An 18,423-nucleotide genomic window follows, 5' to 3' on the forward strand; every position below is an offset into this window, starting at 1 on the left:
CAGACAAAGTTGAATTGCAATTATTTAAATGTAATAACTACCTTTCTAGGTTACTTTTCATAATTTATTGTGTCACAGAAAAAATGAAAAATACTTCCCTATGATACTGTCTACTTCTAGCCTTCTAAAAAATCTACTGCCAAATAAACAGCAAAACTTAAATCCTCCAGCCTTGTTTTTGGTTTTGTTATAGGCAGAACCAGGGGCAGAAAACAAGAATTAACACTTTTAGAGCAATAAGCGAGAAAAGACAAAAAGAACTGAAAAGAAAATGCTCCATAAATGATTCTGGCAACTATTGGTATTTTCATTTCACAATCCAAAGCTTACCAAAAAAGAATCTCACAGATACCATTGTGTCTGGTAACACAGTGGTAGGCACAGTATTTTCATCTGTAATTTACAGGGAGAGCAGTCTAAGCATCTTTGAACACTGAGATAACAAATTTAAAAGCTACTTTTACTAGATAAGATCTACTTGACATTAAAATTATCATCTGTTTTAGATTAGTGAAATATCATGTATTTGCTCATAGATAAAACTGATTCTACTGCAAAGCTTATTTTTTCAAGATGGGAATGAATAACAACACTTAAAATATTAAGTGTTCAAAAGAAACCTTTACGTTCTCAGCAACATTAAGCTTCTGTGAATTACCACTGAGAAATCGAGAAATTAGAATAGAATAAATTTTGTTGTTGATTTTTTTATTTTCTTTTTTATGAGAATTATAAATTTATTATTTAAAATAATTATTTAATATTTAAATATTTATTATTTATTTTAAATAATTATTTAAATAAGGAAAAAAATTACTTTGGCTGGGCTTTATCCTTCTATCAACATTTTTACTAAGTAATACCCACAGATATTCTGCAATTACTGTGAATACTTTGAATAGCATCTCCAGAATTATAGGATACTGAACTATGTGGCTTGGTAACTAGAGAACTGGAAGTTATTGTTTTATAAAGTTCATGTAGCAATCACGCAGTGAAATGAGAAGTGAGGCTTTCAGTGAGGTCGATGTGTGGACAAGAAGAGAGAATTATTGTACAAGGTACTGAGGTGAGCCAGTGCAGGGGTAAGGCAGTACAGTCATTGCTTGATGTTAAAAAAGACAGTGAGGTGCCAGTGGCACCCATACGGACACCCCTGTGTTATTTACAGATGGTACTGATTTACATGGTAGGCACTACCCAGGACTCTTCACCACAGACAACTCTTACTTGAATGTAACAACCACAAACCTTAGTACAGTTCCACGCTACACAAATTAAAAATCTGACCTCACCATACCAATTTAATCAGCAACATCAAAAACTTCATAACCTCCAATACAAATATTCTCTCCAATGTGAAATTAGGATGGTACAGATGTTTCTTACTTAAGTATATATTATGTTCAAAAATGCATCCATTTGTCTATGTCCTTGCAGTCTGTGCCAAAGCTGCATCTCAAGTCTACAAAGCACAAAAGGTGAAATAGTTGTGCAATATTGAGTTAGAACAAAATCTTAATCAGATAAAACCAGTCAGCAATAAGCAGATAAATATAAAACACTGGAGTTTCATAAAGAAATAGTTTCCCTTATTTAGGCAAGTACCTGTGGTTTACTTTAATTTACTTTTTCTATTGCAGCACAGAAATATAAACTAATTCAATTAGGCAAGTTTTTCCTCCTTTAACTGTTGAAAATTAACTTTGTAAGAGCAATTGCTAGCAACTGAAAAGATATTTGAAATGCAGTTTTGTCTTCAGACAAGGAATAGCTGGCATGGTAATTAAACAAAACTTTTTGGGTTTTATTGGTGAATAGGTTATTAAGGATTTTGAACTGACGCATAAAAATTAATTCAAAGTAAAATGCACAGATATTTTAGATTCAATGGTACAAATATTTGAAGTATTTTCAAGAGAGTCTCTGGAAACAAATATTTACTCTTGCTACGGTATGGCTTTAAATACACATCAGGGCATTTTGCAAGGACAGCTTCATGAGGTAGAGGTACCAATTCCTGGCCAGTAACTCATCCTACTCCCTCTTCCTTCTTTGCAGCTGGTTCCCAAACATGAATGATCTTCTCTATCTGCCTTCCATTCATGACTGTTTCAGGAAGTTAACCATTAAAGTACCCAGTTTCATATATTAATAGAAGATGCTGTGATTTATTGCTTAGATTTACTGCTGCTTATACATTTCACTTCAGTCTTAGTTTCTTTACAATTTACAATTGTAAAACTTTACAATTTACTCCGCTGGCTGCTGATACTCTTTCCTCCCTAAGGCCTTTGTTTTTTTTCAAGCTATACTTTCCGTCATAACTTTTTCTGTGTTTCCTATTCCTGAGCATTTAAAACCGTGTGTGGTGTCCTTTGCAAACTTCATCTCTTACCAAATCGCCACCCCTCCCCTTATCTGGCAATCCAGCCTAAAACCCATCCAAGCAAAGGACGTTCTTTGCTGGATAAATGCGTGCTCCAAGTGCGCTCGGGATGCTCATCATTTAGCTGCCCGTTGCTAACATGTTCCTCTTGGGGCGCTAGGCGGGCTAAACATCAAACAGCTGCTTTTTCTGCATCTTCTTCACTTTTGTTTAACCCTTTCCAGCAAAAATTTTCATTTGCCAGCGGAAATGCCCTTCAGCACTAGGAGTGCAGTCACACCTTTGCCCCTGAAGGAGTGCCCGGCAGCCGGGGCCGCGGGCGGCGCTTGGGGCTGTGCCGTGCTTCGGCCGCGCCGTGCCGTGGGGCGCTGTGCCGCGCCGTGCCGCGCCGTGCCGAGCCGTGCCCTGCCCTGCCCTGCCGGGCCGCGCCGTGTCGCGGGGCGCCGCCGGGGGCGCTGTGGCGCGGGGCGCGGCGCGGCCGCGGGAAGGCGGCGGGCGGGCGGCGGCCATGGCGCTGTCGGCCGTGCAGCAGGTGCTGGTCTCGGCCGTGCTGGTGCTCTGCGTCTTCGTCGTCATGCCCAGGATGTTCGGGGGAGGAGGCGGCGGGCGGCCCGGCCGGTCCCCGCGGGGCGGCAAGGCCGGCCCCGGCCACTACGATCCCCGTCAGCACGGCAGAGGTAGGAGCCGGGGCGGTGCCGCGGCCGGGGTTCCGTGCGGGAGCCGCCGCGGGCTCGAAGGGAACCTCAGGATCCAAGGGGGATGTGCCCTCGTCCGGCGGGGAGCTCCCGGTGTACGGGGGCTGCCGACGGAGAGGCCTGGTCAGAGCGCTTCGAGCTGGCCTGTGTGCGCCTGGAACACCCCCACCTCCTGCAGTGTTTTGCTGCTCCGGTTCGCCGGGGCTTTGGGCTCTGTCTGTGTTGTCTTACCGAAACTGCTCTTAAGTGCAGGAAGCAGCCGGTAATTGTTAGTGCCGAGCGGTGTGACCAGCAATGCCCGCAGGGCCACAATCGAGCAAATGAACCGAGAGGTGTCACTGGGAAAAATCAATTGCAATCAGGAAGCCGAGTGTTACTGTTAGTAAATACACGCACAGACATACAAAATCTGTCCGGCAGTATATTAGAAAAGAGTCCAAGATGCTTGTTTAGAACATCAATGAATGGGTTACAGAGTTTACTACTTGTAGGAGCTGTAGTGGTATCCATGTATGTTAAGCCATGGCAGTGCATGTCATGATTTAGCTCAAGGTCGAAGGGTACACCTTAGTTTTTGGCAATCACTAAAGGCCTGCTTTTGTAAGGTAGCTCTGTGATTCATTGATGATGCCTTCCGAGGTGTAATCCTCCAAATGTGTCTGTGCTTTTCCCTGCTGGCATAAAAATGGAGGCTTGAGCTGCTACCATGTTCTTCCCACCTGATATCAAACTTACAGTGCTTCATAAACTCTTGCCTGGCCTGTTTCGCCTGATTAGCTTTTATTTATATGGAAGCTGTACATTACCTATAGATCAAATTATTTTAAAACCAAATCCTAAAAAAGAAAATAAACACTTCGCATGCCTGTGATTCTACTGAAGTACTGGCCCAGCACTGGATAAAATAAATTTCAGACAGATCTCCTATTTTCACCTCTCTGGGTGGTTCTTTTTCCTGGTTGGCTAGTAACTCCTGTTTCTTCTGTGGGATAAACTTGGTGCGGAACACTCGATCTCCACTAGGATTCAACATTCCTCCTTCCACCCTGAAGGTGTTTCCCTTACCATATTCTTATTTGTATGATCTGTAGAAAATTTGTTCATCTGTGATAGTAACTATTTTAGTAAAGCTACTCATTTACTGTAAAAACAAATAGAACTTAAAATAGGGGGAAAGGTGAGTGTAAATGTAAAACTAGGAATCAATATGAAACATTCTGAAAGGTGGAAAACTATATATAATATAAAATGTGATTTCCAGATTAGTTAATGCAAGTTTAGTTAGTTTAGCAAGTCTAAATCTACTTATCCTGAAAGGACAATGCCTGCCTGAATTTGCACTGAATGATGAAGGTAGCTTGAGTTCTGATTGTATCAGCTAGAGCATTGAGGTTTTGTGTAACATTAATTTTTTCTTTATCTGATCGCGGCTGTATTTTGCACACTTGAGTTACGTTACTGTGAGTTCCTGAAATGCCACTGTTACAGTATTAATTGATAAGCAGTGATTTGCATAATGGGCTTTTGTTTGGGAGTTTTTATAGAAAGTGAACCTTGCCATACCCATTCTCAGTTCTGATACATTAAGGTTTAAGTCTAGGCACTCATTTGAGACATCAGTGTAAAACTCCACAATCCCCCCTTCCCTGCTGTCTGTCTCTGCAAGCATCTGCATTCTTTAGCTGATGGTACTGTTCCATATGTGCATGCCCCATGAACCTTGATTTAACTACCAAATAACCTGTTTCCTGAGTTGAACAATGACATTGGCTGTTTTCTCATCTGCTCCCTGTTCTGGTAGGCAAATTACATGCAAAAATACTTCTGACTTCCAAGGTTGCATCTCTTGGGTATTGTATAATCTTCTTCTGCTAAATATTTGATTTGCAGAGGTACAGTACTTCTAAGCCTGTGGGAATATCCATGTAAACCTGAGTTTACTGTCAAAATTATGAAAGCAGTGTATTTCAACAAAACCTTTTTTTTCTGTCACCAGACAATTCAATTTCTAATTAACTCAGTTCCTTTGGTACAAAGAAAAAATAATAACTACTGTTTTCAGCATTATCAATAGTTTCTCTGAATATGCTTTAATTTCAAAATTTAAATTGTTTATTGTTACGTCTATCTTTCTGTGATTTGCTGAGGGTTTGCCAGTGTTGCTGTGAAGAAGCTTAAAAATTGTACATTAAAGAAACCAAGCTTGGCTTGAGAGTTTTTGCTGCTTAGATATAACTGTGCATCCTGTTAATGTAAGAATAATTCTTACTTTTTAAGTGGATACAAGGCTGCCCACACTGTCTTAGAAGAGTGATGAACAAAGATGATTACACAAGAAGAAAACAATTTCATTCCAGTTGTGGGCTGCTGATTTTATTTCTTACGTTGTTGTCTTTCCCTCAATTTTATTTTTAAGGTAGTCCTCAGACAGTTTATCAAGTTCACCGGACTCCGGGAAATTCTGACAGTAATACTTACCAGAGTTTTCAACAGATGAGAAACGCAATGGAGAAAGAGATCAAAAGCGAGAGAACGAGAGGAAACGGTCGAGAGTTAGCATTCACCCTCATGCCATTGTATGCTCTTGGAGTGGGAGTGTTTGCAGCATACAAACTTCTTAAGGTAAGCCACAGGAAAAAGCGTTAAATTATTGTAGTTAGGGGGAAATGTAAATTCTTGGCTTGTCTGTTTTTCTAATTCTGAGCCCGTGTATAGGGTTGTCCAAAAGCCATTTCTTGCTCTGTTTGACTTTGAATGTGAAGTCCAAAGTTAAAATGTTAGCATATCTAATTCTTCTGTATGAAGGCTTCTGGCTTAGGTATTATTAGGTGCTTGAAAAAGTGAGAATCTTACTCACCCTGCAGCCTCAAATGAGAATCTGAGAACCTGAACAGTGCTGCTACCTGAGTCTGTAACCTAAGTCTCATCAGCGTTCCACTTCCTTTTCATTCTTCAGAATGAGATTGAGCATGGGAAGGAGGCAGACAATTCCTGCAGAGCAGTGATCTTAGATTAGCAGTTAGGTGGAACAGTGAGTAGACTTGACCTTTTGTTTGGACTTCTCATGTGATCGTGCAGTTGCAACATGCAGGTTTATTCATGTTGTGGGATACCTTTTCTGCTGTTTGTAAATTCAAAAAGGAGAGCACGTGATCGGTTGTTTTGTAAAAGGAATCAGTCTTGGAATGTATTATTTATAGTAAGAGATACACAAAGCTGAGAGTACACCTGGAATATCATTGCGTGCCCTCAGGGAAAATAAAAATAACCAGGAGTAAGACTGGAGACATGCTTGTTTCTGGAGTCAGTTCACATTAATCTTGTGTATGAGAAAAGTATCACAGCTTAGGAAAATGAGTATTAGAGGTTGCCCAGTTTAGTACAAGATTTAAAAATCATGAAAACCATATTTTGGGTGTTACGATTCTTTACACTTGGGCATGTGGGATTAAAATGTAAATATTTTTATGATTGTATCTTTATTACTTTAAGAAATAAATTTTATATTGTAATTAATGATAGGAGACTGGATCAAATAACCTAGAAGGTTTCTTCTGTTTCTTTTTGAAATAGCAACTGCTTTCTTTTAGAGCTTTTGCCAGTCATGTTGTGTTTGCTTAAAATCAGAAATGTTAGTTTAAGACTAGGTGAGGCATCACCGGAGAAAAGTTTCATTAATGTAGCACGTTTTTATGGTTGCTGTTTACTTTCATTAAAGTTCTAAATGCAGTTTTGCTTTTAGTACACAAGTAGTGATGAGGCTGTTTATCTTGACTGTATTTTTTAAAGATGAAGTCACATGAAGAAAGTAACTCCAAAAAGGAAAAAAGTACAGAAGACAAGGCAAAGGAAACAGGTAAGACCCATTCAGAATGCATATGTTCAACAAAAATGCTTATTTCCTACTGTAACAAAACATGTTTTCATTGATGCAGTCGAGCTAAATGAAGTCAATCTCTCAAATTACTGAGAGCACTTAGGAATCTACAAATACCCACTTCATTATTCTGTGTTTGAAATGCTTGTTTGAGGTTTGTTTTAATTCTCCAGATGTAATGCTCTTTAAAACAACTGTAGTAATGCAGTATGATTCTCTGCCTCTAAAATGTCTGATGTTTTTCTCACTTAAGATCTGTTCAGTTTTCTTCAGTTTAAATGGGATATAATTAAATAAAAATAAATAGCGTATTTAAAAATAATATAATGATCTTGTTTAGAACTGAACCATATTGATAGTGGAACAGTGTGGCTAAACAATTAAGAGACCAGTTGTCATTTCTAGACCAAATGGCAAACCTATCACAAACATTCAAAGTTGATGCTGTTTTCATACCTTTTCCTCCTTGTAAAGACACATTTTTAGTGAATTAAACAACTAGCAGCATCTTTTGGTGTCTGTGTACACCAAGTCTGTAATGAGGCTCAGCAGTGATTTGCTACACTGCCTACTCATCATCCCTGTGTGTTGCATTCTTCTTTCTTCTAAGTTTAATTGTATTTTCAGAGGAATGACTCCTCTTGATTCTAGTGCATTAAGCATTAAATATATTTGTAAGGTGTGAATAGGAAAACACATGAAACCATATTATGTATAAATACAGTACTTAGATCTCAGGAAGTCTTGCAGCTGCATAGTTATTGAGACTAGGAAGGTGAGCTGCACATTCTTGCTCAGTCTCTACAAAGTGCCCTCTGTTTGGGCACTATTGGGGATAGGTTGCTGGGTGGATGGGACTTCTGTTCACACATAATAAGGCTTCTGTTCTTACCCCCACCACTCCCTTTTCATATTGTCAAATTTTTTTGATGAAAGAAGCTTTCTGGTTTTTAATCTGTCCAGTGAAAAATATAAATTAATATCCTAATGATATTGTAAAGACATTTTTACAATGCTCTTTCTCTCCTCATCCCTCTCTCCTTCCCCTCACACCTCCCTCTTTTTTTGTTGTATTGTTTTTGTTTGTGTTTGTTTTTGTTAGAGCATCAACTTTTAGAACTGGAACAACATCTAGCACAGACAGAGAAAATGTTAAATTCTTTATTGACTCAGTTGGATCCACTTTCAAACTGGTGAGTGTTTCTAAAAAAATCTCACTGTTGTTTCCTGTATATTGAAATTCACCAAAATGTTAACGAAGAATTCTTAAGATGATCCTTATATATAGGTAAGGAAAGTTTTAGGAACCTTTTTTGATTGCTTACTGTTTCTGTAGCTTTTTACAGGTGGTACCAATTCTGTCATTTGTGAACTTTTTCACAGACACCTCCCATCTCTTGGTCACCAAACATAAATGCAGAAGACATGATCATGTTACTGTGGCTTAACAAGATGAACTTTAATATTGAACCAAGGAGACTAATAGTGAAAATATACTTAAACTCAGTAACATTTGAAAGCTCTTGTGGGAAATAGATTTTGGTAGTAGAGTGAGTTTCTTCTTTTAGATGTAATTATAAGTAAAAATAGTTATCAAGGTACAGCTGCTTATTTTTTGTGTTTTGAAATATATCTGTGAAGTGTGTGTATTCCAGTGAAATAGAACTTGTCTATTTTACTAGGACAAAGGAATCAGTAATATAAAAACTGCTTATAGTTTTAGAGAAGTTCTGTTCTTAAGAAGCCTTAAGAACTAGAACCTTACTGATCTACTAGAAATAAAAGTATCCTTGCAGTTAATTTCTAGACTGACATCCTTCATGATACACAGGTTAAAACATGCAGAATTTCCTGATGGTTTCTGCAGTGTGCTTCTGAACTGGATATGTGCTGAAACTATTAAACAGAAAAGTCACTGGCCAGTCTGCCTAACAAATTTCTAGTAGTGGTGGGGTGGAAAGTTAAAAAACCTTAAATGAGAAAAGCCTTCAAACTCTGAAGTTCTACATTGGGCATTGTTGTATTATTATGGATAGTAGTACAACTTTGCATAATTGTTACTTTCAGTAGTCATTACTCGACCTTGGCCATTGGGGCTCCCAAGCCAGAGGTCAGTGACATTCAGTAGTTGTGTGATGTAATGGCCTCCCCACTGCTCAAGAGATAGTTCTCAAAGGAAAGCTTGACCTGAACATTTCACAAACTTCACTATGGTACTTATGCAAAGAAAGAAATATTGCAATGAGTGTATTATTATCAAACACTCCCTTCCAAGATAATCTTTCAGCTGTTAACATTTGTCTTATTCTTCTAGTGTCAATGCTTTAGCTTGTGAGCAGAAAGATGAAATAATGACACAGCTCCAATCAATTAGACGACTGATGAAAGAAAGTGGATTGGATAAATCAGAAAACAAGATGAAAGGTAATTTAATTTTCAGACAGATAGATAATGAAATAGTTTATATTTTAAAAGAATAAATAGATCTTACTATAATAATGTTCAGCTTCTGAATCTTGGGTAATTTGTGTGGAATTAGTTTTATTCTGGAGGAATACCATTCTTCTTATTTGAGATGTATCCAATTTCAAATTTTTGATACATCATGATTTATTTAAGAATAGCTGCTCAAGACATTGAACTGGGATGGACCACACAGTCACATTCTCTTTTGATAAAACAGGCTTTTGGAACATCAGTTCCTAAGTAGTCTGTTAGTACTGGAATAACTTTAGGCAAAGGATTTCCAATTGGGGACCACAGAGGCTGTGACTAATGCTTACAATAAAACACTAAACAGCAAATTGTATGTTAGTTTCAACTGGAGACTTCAAGAGCTGCATGGTAGCCCAAGAGAAGTCTTAAATGTTAAGAATGGTCCATTAGAAATTTGGTGATTTTTTTGTGTTATTCGAGTCTTAATAAAAGAGAAAAAAGAATTTAAAAATACTCTACTTCTAACCTGACCCTGAAATTCAGAGCCTTACCAGTAAACTTTAATTTTGATTTTTTTTTTTTTGAATTTTAAGATCTTGGACACATTTGTGATGAGAAACTTGAAGATCTCATTCAGTCGTTTGCCGAACATTCTCAAGAGAAAGAAATGGACAACGGAGAAGATGACTGTAATGGAGATTTGCTTGAGGATATTGATAATGATTACAAAATAGAAGAGCATGAATTACATAGTGAATGTGAAATACATCAGTTGGAGCCAGATGTAGAAGATGAAGAAATGATAAGCAAAGATGCCATTGAATCAGAAGAGATGGGACTGAGGAGACGCAATAGATGTGAATGGAATCTGCATATGTAAAGCTTCCAAAAGCTTATGAATTCTTCTTATAATGTTGTATGCACTTTAAACTGAAATGAAGTTATGTGCACTGCTATATGCTTTAAAAAGAGGGGTGAAATACTGCCTTTGCTCCTATCTATGACAATTCTGTAACTGACTTCAGTGGCAGCAGAATTTTACTCAGGATGTTTACATATTTTTTCTATTTATTTTTTCCCTATAAAAATATTTCTGTACTCTGTATATAATGCACTGTAATTATATCTGATGCTTCACTAAAATATTAGAATATCTTCTAGTTGAGACTATAAAGAATAGATGTTTCATAAATGTTTTGTAACTAGAAAGCATTATGCCACTTGAACTGTGACTTTCTGGAGTTCATTAAAGAGCATGCACTGATGAATTCAGCTCTTGGTGGAAAAATTTTCTCTGGGAGTGTGAAAAGCAGTATGCATTAAGTCTTTGATACTCATGCATAGTTAAGTTTCTTTATTTGGAGAGAGAAATTCATGGGCACTATATGAAAATAATGATGTCTAAATTTGCAGTCTCCTGATTAATGATGTTTAGTTTTGTTTGTCAACTTAATACCAAATGTATTACACTGGATCACTTAATTTCTTCCCTACGTGTCACTTGTTAAACTCAGCAGCTGTCTAGTAACTGATTGATACCCATTAGTACTGTATCTCTGTTTCACATTTATTTTAATACCATAGAATGTGACCTTTTGATTAATTTCGATACCCTGATTTTTTTTTTTTTACATCAGAATTAACAGATGTGTTGCTATGTACCATTCAAGAACTGAGGGGTGTGGGATCTTTTTTCAATACATTATGCCAACTTGATAGCTGCCTTTTTAGGTCAGTATTAGGAAAAGCATTATTTTCCTTTGCCAGAATAATTTTTTCCACCCTTTCAATATTTAATAACTTTTTTGTTCACTTAATGCACACACCTATGGTACTGCCCGCCTTTAATGACAGGAATTGCCTTAGAGGTAGGTCTGATAGTATGGCACTGTTACATTTTCTGTTTTATAATTGCATCGCTTTTAACTAGGCCAGTTATGATGCCTGAACTCTTCTGGCATCCTTATTCTTACAGGAAAATAGCATGTGAATTTGTTTTTATGGAGGAAATGTACTGTACTTAAGGGGACTAAATTTATTATCATGTCACTCACTGAAATGGAATGAATTGTTCATTCTGGTGTAGACACATGGTATGTGTTTTGTTCTAAAACTGGATCACACAGGCTTGGAAGTAGCAGCGCATCCAGAAATACATCCTTAGCATCAGTGTGTTAGTAGTTTTGCACTTAGTGAGATTTTGCCTAACTTTGGAAAACTGATTGACTACAGAGCCAGGGTTTCTCAAGAAGTGGCAGATTTTTTCCCCAAGACAGAAGCGGTTAATCTGGTACTTTCTAAAATCAAACTCTATCCAAGTACCAAGATCCAGTACTTGGATGCAGTTTGATTTTAGAAAATAACTGCTGTTGCTCCGGGCATTCAGGACAAATGAAACTGAAAAAAAAAATCAGTTTCATTGAGGCTTTTCTTTGAAATAGCTAATGTATTAAAGTGAGCTAATGTCAAAGCCATTGATCTGCGGGAGCGATGGAATGGGAGCCAGGTGTGCTGGCTGCCGAGGTGTGTGCAGGGTACAGGTCAGTCCCGCTCCTTCCAGACGCTGGCACCGGTGTCCTTGGCCGCGGCGGGCCCTTCCCCGCCTGGGGCAGCGTTTGGATCATCACTGCTGTGCCTTTCACCCCCGCTAGTCTGCGGAGGCTGCTGCCGCTCGAGGAAAGGCCTTGTCCGAAAGGCTCCGAGCTGCCTCGGGCTGATCGCTGTATTTCGGCCCCGGGCTACAGGCACGCAGCGTGCGCTCTCTCGCCGCAGTTCGGAGGTCTCGGTTCCAGCTGCCGGGGTTTGCCGGGGGCAGAGCCCGTGCGCTGTGTAAGCGCCCGCCGGACCTGGCGGGGCTGCGGGGCGGGCAGAGGCGCCGGTGGGCGCGGGGAGGGAGGCACGGCCGTGCTCCGGGCGGGGATTTCGGCAGGAGCAGTCGGGAATTGCGGTTCCCGCTCCGCCGGGGCGCACCTTGCGCATCTCCGGTGCGAGGCCTGGCTGGGATTGGCCCCTCCGCGCTGCTGTAGCGGCAGCCCCGGGCCGGGCACCGTGGAGACGGTGCGGGGGTGCGGGACGGGGCCGGCAGCCGTGAGCCCGGGACCGCTCCGGTGAGACACTGCCCCTGCCCGCCGGCGTCCCGCGCCTCTCCCGGGAAAATGCATCATTTCCGTGGAGCTGCTGAGCTCATAGTGTTTATTCCGCCTTTTGCGGCATGGGTGTTCGGTAAAAGTAATCTCAGCATGTGCGCCATGAAGTACAACAGCGCTTTCTGCGCCCGGGTGGGAGGATGCTCCGTTCCCGGAGAGCCTCCTGGCCGTGCGCGGGCATTCTCCGTGCCAGGGGAAGGGCTCGGCCGGAGGGCTGTGCGGGGCTCCAGCAGGCCCCGCTCCTGCTCGGGAAGGGAAAGGTGCCTGCGGAATGGGAACTGCTCAGTGCCGTCCGAATGATGGGCTTGTGGTTCGAACCTGGCTGCGTGGAGGGAGAGCCAGCAGAGCAGCAATGCTTGGTGGCACGGCAGCCTGGAGCCCTCAGGCGGGCAGCCCTGAAATGTTCCCAGGGCACTGAGCGATGGGGAGCCAGGCCGCGGTGTGAGCAGAGAGTACCAAAGGTGGGATGTTGCCAAGGGGTAACAAATTAGTAATACTGGGATGAGAATGTATCAATAAGTATAAGGGAAAGGAGGGAGTTAGGCTTGAGGCAAAAACATAAATTTGAACACAATCTGATTAAGCACTAGTAATAAAAGGCTGAAATTAAGAGGCTGTGAAAAAGAGAAACCAACAGCATTTCATAGCTTGCTTAAGACAATACCAAAATTCTTTCTAATGCAGTAACATTTTTCCCCCCAGAAGTACTTAGATAAAATAATACATGCTTTTCTGAATAGTATTTTCTGTTTTTCAGTTTTTTTCTGAAAGCTGCCAGCCATTGAATTTGCATGGATTTGGAAGTTAAGGGAGTTGCTGCATCCCCTCGAAGAAAGGCTGAGTTGTCACTGAGGGGGAAGAAATGTCAGGTAGTCAATGGAAGGCTTGTGATTGTTTTTCTTCCTTACTTTGACATTTAAAAAATATTTTAATCATACTTCACGAGCTTCTTAGTTTGAGGTTAAAATCCATTCTATAGACACCTTTTAAAATAATTATTTTTGTCGGAAAGGGATAGTTTAGTATGACAGCTTCTCAAATGAGGGTGAGAAATTCCAATATAAACAGCTGTCCAAGAATAACTGCTACTCTGAGTACTTAATTGGAATGTGGGGGATTTAAGAATGAGCTAGTACTTGCAGTTAAGAGCAACCGAGGCTTGAACATGTACTGTGTGTGCTGTCTCTGGCTGTTGGTGAAACTGGCAACAGGTGTGTCTGTGTTTTTGTTTTGCAAGACAGCAGTAAAGTAAAGCAGCCCCCATAATATAATTTGAAACGGCATGATTTTAGGTTGACATGAAAAATGAATCTCAGTGCTCTGTGTTCAGTATAGAGGGAAATTACATTTTCCAGGAATTCCTAATAGTCTATGCTTTAAAATAAGATAGGTGTGCAACCCTCACAGGTTCACTGTAGTAGAAGCTTTAGGGCTAGCTTTTGATAGTCCCTAGGAATATAATCTTGGATCCTGAGGGCCATTATTTTCCTTACTGCTCATGTAAATACTAATATTGTTAGTAACAGTTGATTGTTCTCACAGATACTGTGTACTTTATGTCCATGAAAGAAAGTTAATTGCTAATCCTCCCTCAGCCCCCAAGCACCCATTTTACTTCCTTATTTGTTGTATGACCCCATTAGGAATTCTTGGAATTTGCCAAGTTGCTGGTCTTCTTTTCAGTTTGATTTGGAATGAAAAAAGACCTTTTGTGAACATTAATACACCAATGTTATAATGTTACTGTTAATGTTTTAACCAGATTTTTGAAAATTAAATACCTGTGGACAACAAGAACATTTGGGGCATTTAGTATAGGTTGTAAAAGGAAATAGTTTTGATTTTTTCCTCTAATCCCTCATCCCTTTTTTCTTTCTTTCTTGTGCAACTAAGTTTCCAAATTTAGACTCTTTAGTCCACATGATTTTTGGTAGTTTGCAAAAGTAAATCTTAAATTAAAATTATGCTGAAATCACATGCTTCACCCCAGTGTTCACAATGTTTTTTGTTTGCTTTCTTCCTGATTTGTTGACTTCCAGAAAAGGAATTATGTTAAGGCTTTAGCATCTAGGATTAGGTGTGTTCTTTGCCTCACCACAGTGAGAGGTACATAAAATATGTACAGAAAACAGTACAGAAAAAAGAGAAATGTGGGATGTGATGCCTTGTTTTTGATGCCCCGATGGTGTTAGGTAGGTGACCAGAGGGTGGCGGTGCTCATTGCGTGCGGAGAGCTCTCCCACCTGGGCACCGGGCTCCTGCTGGAGTCACTAGAGGGTGGTGTTGCCGAGCTGGTGCTTCGGGAGCAGCCAAAGGCTGCGTGGCAAGGGAGGAGTTACAGCTTTGTGCTCGCTCTCAGATCGTGAAGGATGTTCGAGCACTGCTGGAAATAGGATTCTGCTCAGTTTAGGCTGTGATGCTGAGATTTATGAGCCGAGAAGTGTGAAAACAAAAATGTTAGCCCTGGTTCTGAGTGTTCCCAAACAATTTTTTTTCAGACTGGGAGGCCAGTTAGGTGAATTGTTACTTTGTGCTTGCCCCAAGCAGCCTTCCCTACGGATTTGCTGCTAGCGGTTTTCAAAAGCCATAGGGGGATAGGTGATGCTTTGGCTCGAGTCTTTTCTCCTGCTGTGTTCTTGCTCAGTTGAGTTTGGAGATCTGTGTGGTATTCAGCCTCGCAAAATAAATAAAGTGAACGGCCTAATGTTCATCAGGACCGCTATAGTAAAGCTGAGATGGAACAGTTACACCAAATATCAGGGGTTCTTTGGGGTCTGAGCCTGCCCCTTGTGAGCCAGCTGCCTGTCAGTCTTGTGGTTTTGGTTTAAGGGCTGGTTCCCACCCAACAAGGACAATGTGACCTAAAGCCTTGTGAGCAGTGATGGTACAAAGCCTCAGGAGCACACATTATTTTTAATGTATTATTAATAGCTGGTGTGGATGCTGTCTAGATTCTTAATGGCTGGAAGTCCTACTGTCATGATGAATATTCAGTCTGCTAGTCCCATGATGTGTAAGAATTAGCTTTCAATGAGAAGTTTTTGGTTTTTTCCCCTTGTTAGTAGTGTCTTAGTCAAGTATGTTAGACAGATACATTAAGCCTCTAATTTTAAATATTTAAGGAGAAATTGAAAAGGGAGAACTATGTATTTTAATCTGGATCCCCTAGGTATGTAATAATGTGTCGTTCTTTTAGGGTTGGAGACCAAATAGACAGGCTACACACAGTCCTCACCCACCAGAGTAAGTCTGTTTCTATTTCTGATCAGCTTGTTTAATTGTGTGTATTATTAACACAATGCATTTGCATTTATAGTGACATGCAACTTAGTATTCCATGAAATTTATCATCATAGGTTTGTTTCCTGTGATTTGTATTTGGGGTAGAATATTTGATGTATTATTTACTTTGGAATTAAGTTGATTTATGTTTGGCTGAGTGGAGGTTTAATTACAGAATGGGTAAAGATGGAAGAGACCACATTGGGTCTAACCCACTGGTCCATCTGGTCCAATCTCCCTGCTCAAGCAGGGTCATCCCAAACCACATTGCTCAGGATTGCATCCAGGTGGTTTTTGAGAGGGAGACTCCACAACCTCTCTGGGCAACCTGTTCCAGGGCTCAGTCACCTGTGGTGAAGGAGTTTTTTTTGGGTGGAACTTCCTGTGCATCAGTTTCTGCCCTTTGCCTCTTGTCCTGTTGCTGGGCGCCACCAAGAAGAACTTGGCTCCATCATCTTCAGAGGGTGTCACTCAGAGCTACATATTTATACATTGTTTTGCTTGAATATTTTTAAAGTCAAAAGGAGAAAAATGGTATTTTAGCTATTGACTGCTTTTACAGGTATTACAGTAAAAAATACAGAGTAACTATTGTGAAGGGTTTTTACCAGCAATGGGAAATTTTGTTTGTGCTTTTAAAATTTAAATCCTTATAATGACTTTGGCACATAAGGAGTATCTACTCTTCCAAGGACCATGATTGATAGTTTAGCCAGTTTTGTTTACTGAAATGCCTTAGAGCCAATGCATGTAATTATTTTATAAGTGTTTGTGACTATGACCTTTGATTCTTCCAACCAAAGTCAAAACATTCAAATTTCTGTGTACTGTCTGTCATTATCTAATAAAAAAAGCCTGTAAGATAAGGAACTCTCTTATTCCAAGAAGATATAACAGAGTTACTTGCAAATCTTGGTGGTAAAATATAAAAAAATTATGTATTCATGGTGCTCTGCAATATACCTGAAATAAAGGCAGAAGGCACAGAGATGCTTTGATGAATTGGAGATGTTTTCATTTCTTTAAGCAGAACACGATACTGAGGTATGGTTGCCTTCTACTATGCTAATCTCCTATGGAAAGTTCACAAGATTTGCATCCCAAGTAGCAATTGCTTCCCTTTTGCTCTCTGTTGACTGATTATAGAGGAGTGTTGACATGGATGTGCTGTGGAAGACAAGAGTAGAGCACCCCTCATTTATGATCATGTTGCAGTAGCTCCTGTTGGGGAGTGAAGAGAAGCCAATGTGGGAGTAAAGAGGATCCTTTTCAGCTGACAGGGCACTCTGCTGCTGGGGAAGAGAAGCTCAGTGGCACTTGCTGAGCTGAAACAGAGGGGCTAATAGAGATTTGCTGAGTAGCCCATATCCAGTTGCATGGATATTTTTGTGAAGGACCTAGTAACTAATAGGCAGTGCTTTTATTGTAGTTAAAAAGTAAGGGAATGTATTGCTGTTAAAATTGTTTTAACTCCTTGCAGGGTGCCGTGCCTAGATCTAGGGAGGCTGGGAGATTCTGATGAACAGGTAATTGTAAATTAATTTTGTCTCAAAATTAATTTAGAATTCACATTTTTCAGGAATTTTTAAAAGTATTGCTCCGAATATAAAACAATTGTGATTGCTTGTCCTTTTTTTCCTGTGATTTTAGGATGGGGACTCTCACATGCCGTACACTGGAAGTTCTTCTCATATGTGCCAGCAAGATTCATCTTCAGAGTGGAGAATGTCATTACAGACTCCATATGCACAGCATCAACATGTCAGTCTGTCACTACAGATATCTTTACAATGTAGCCCTTTAGCAGTAATTTAGGAAAGCTTGTATACATATTTTTTTATCCAAGTTCTTTTGGTTAAGCTCATATCTCCAAGTGCTGTTGGTCCAAAATATTTTTAGTACTGAGATTCTTTAGAATATTTGGAAAAAATATTTTATTACATAGCTTAGCTCTTTGTTGATTGATGCACTTACCCTTTTGTTGTACTTATTTTTTAAGAGCTATATTAACAGTAGAAATAACAAAGATTAGTAGTAGTAAGTGTAGATTGAAGACAAAATCCATGTTTAGAAACACTAAGTATTATTTCTATGGAGAAGTAGCTACTTCTGGTGAAAAGAAAAGTTTTGGAGTTACTTGCAGCCATTTAATGTTTTTTTTTTTCCTTAGGGCTGTTGTCTTTAAAACAGAACTGGGACATAAACTTTGGAATTGTGTCTAATTTTTTGATGCACTTTTTATTGTTAAAATTTCCTCATCATGTCAGCTTTCCCCCCCCCAGATGACTGAGAAACCAAATCACCACTAGTCTTAGGTGCTTTTTAAGGAAAATCAGGAGCCCAGATGCTAATATTATGATTTACAGTACAGTGCAACATTGTTCATGATCAATATCCACTATAAAATTTTTAGAGTTAATTTAATTACTCAGTTATTGCACTTCCCTGAATGCAGGAAAAGAGTTGTTTTGAATCCTTATATCTGAATTAAGTATGAACAAAATAAATGTGACAATTTTTTATTTGATCATGATACATCTTATTTCCTGCTTTCCTTTAAACAGGTGTCAAGAAAATTGTGTCAGAACAAAATGGAGG

At 39.7% G+C, this 18,423-nt stretch overlaps 2 protein-coding genes across 2 annotated transcripts in view; both read left to right on the forward strand.

Moving 5' to 3' along the window:
- The first annotated feature begins 2,876 nt into the window (after positions 1-2,876).
- CCDC107 (coiled-coil domain containing 107) lies at positions 2,877-10,669 on the forward strand. The gene is made up of 6 exons (XM_063155025.1): positions 2,877-3,066; positions 5,501-5,706; positions 6,874-6,940; positions 8,064-8,154; positions 9,276-9,385; positions 9,991-10,669. The coding sequence occupies exons 1-6, from the start codon at positions 2,898-2,900 to the stop codon at positions 10,275-10,277; spliced, it is 930 nt and encodes a 309-aa protein (XP_063011095.1). The 5' UTR covers positions 2,877-2,897; the 3' UTR covers positions 10,278-10,669.
- A 1,767-nt stretch (positions 10,670-12,436) lies between these two features.
- The window catches only part of CAPS2 (calcyphosine 2), a 30,229-nt gene continuing 24,242 nt past the window's right edge, over positions 12,437-18,423 (forward strand). The window contains 5 exon segments of the mRNA XM_063155026.1: positions 12,437-12,504; positions 13,301-13,412; positions 15,740-15,786; positions 17,306-17,351; positions 17,476-17,593. Coding sequence (XP_063011096.1) covers positions 13,335-13,412; positions 15,740-15,786; positions 17,306-17,351; positions 17,476-17,593 — 289 coding nt within the window. The 5' untranslated portion in view covers positions 12,437-12,504; positions 13,301-13,334.

This window comes from Melospiza melodia, chromosome 4 (assembly GCF_035770615.1).
Source record: "Melospiza melodia melodia isolate bMelMel2 chromosome 4, bMelMel2.pri, whole genome shotgun sequence".
Taxonomy (NCBI): domain Eukaryota; kingdom Metazoa; phylum Chordata; class Aves; order Passeriformes; family Passerellidae; genus Melospiza; species Melospiza melodia.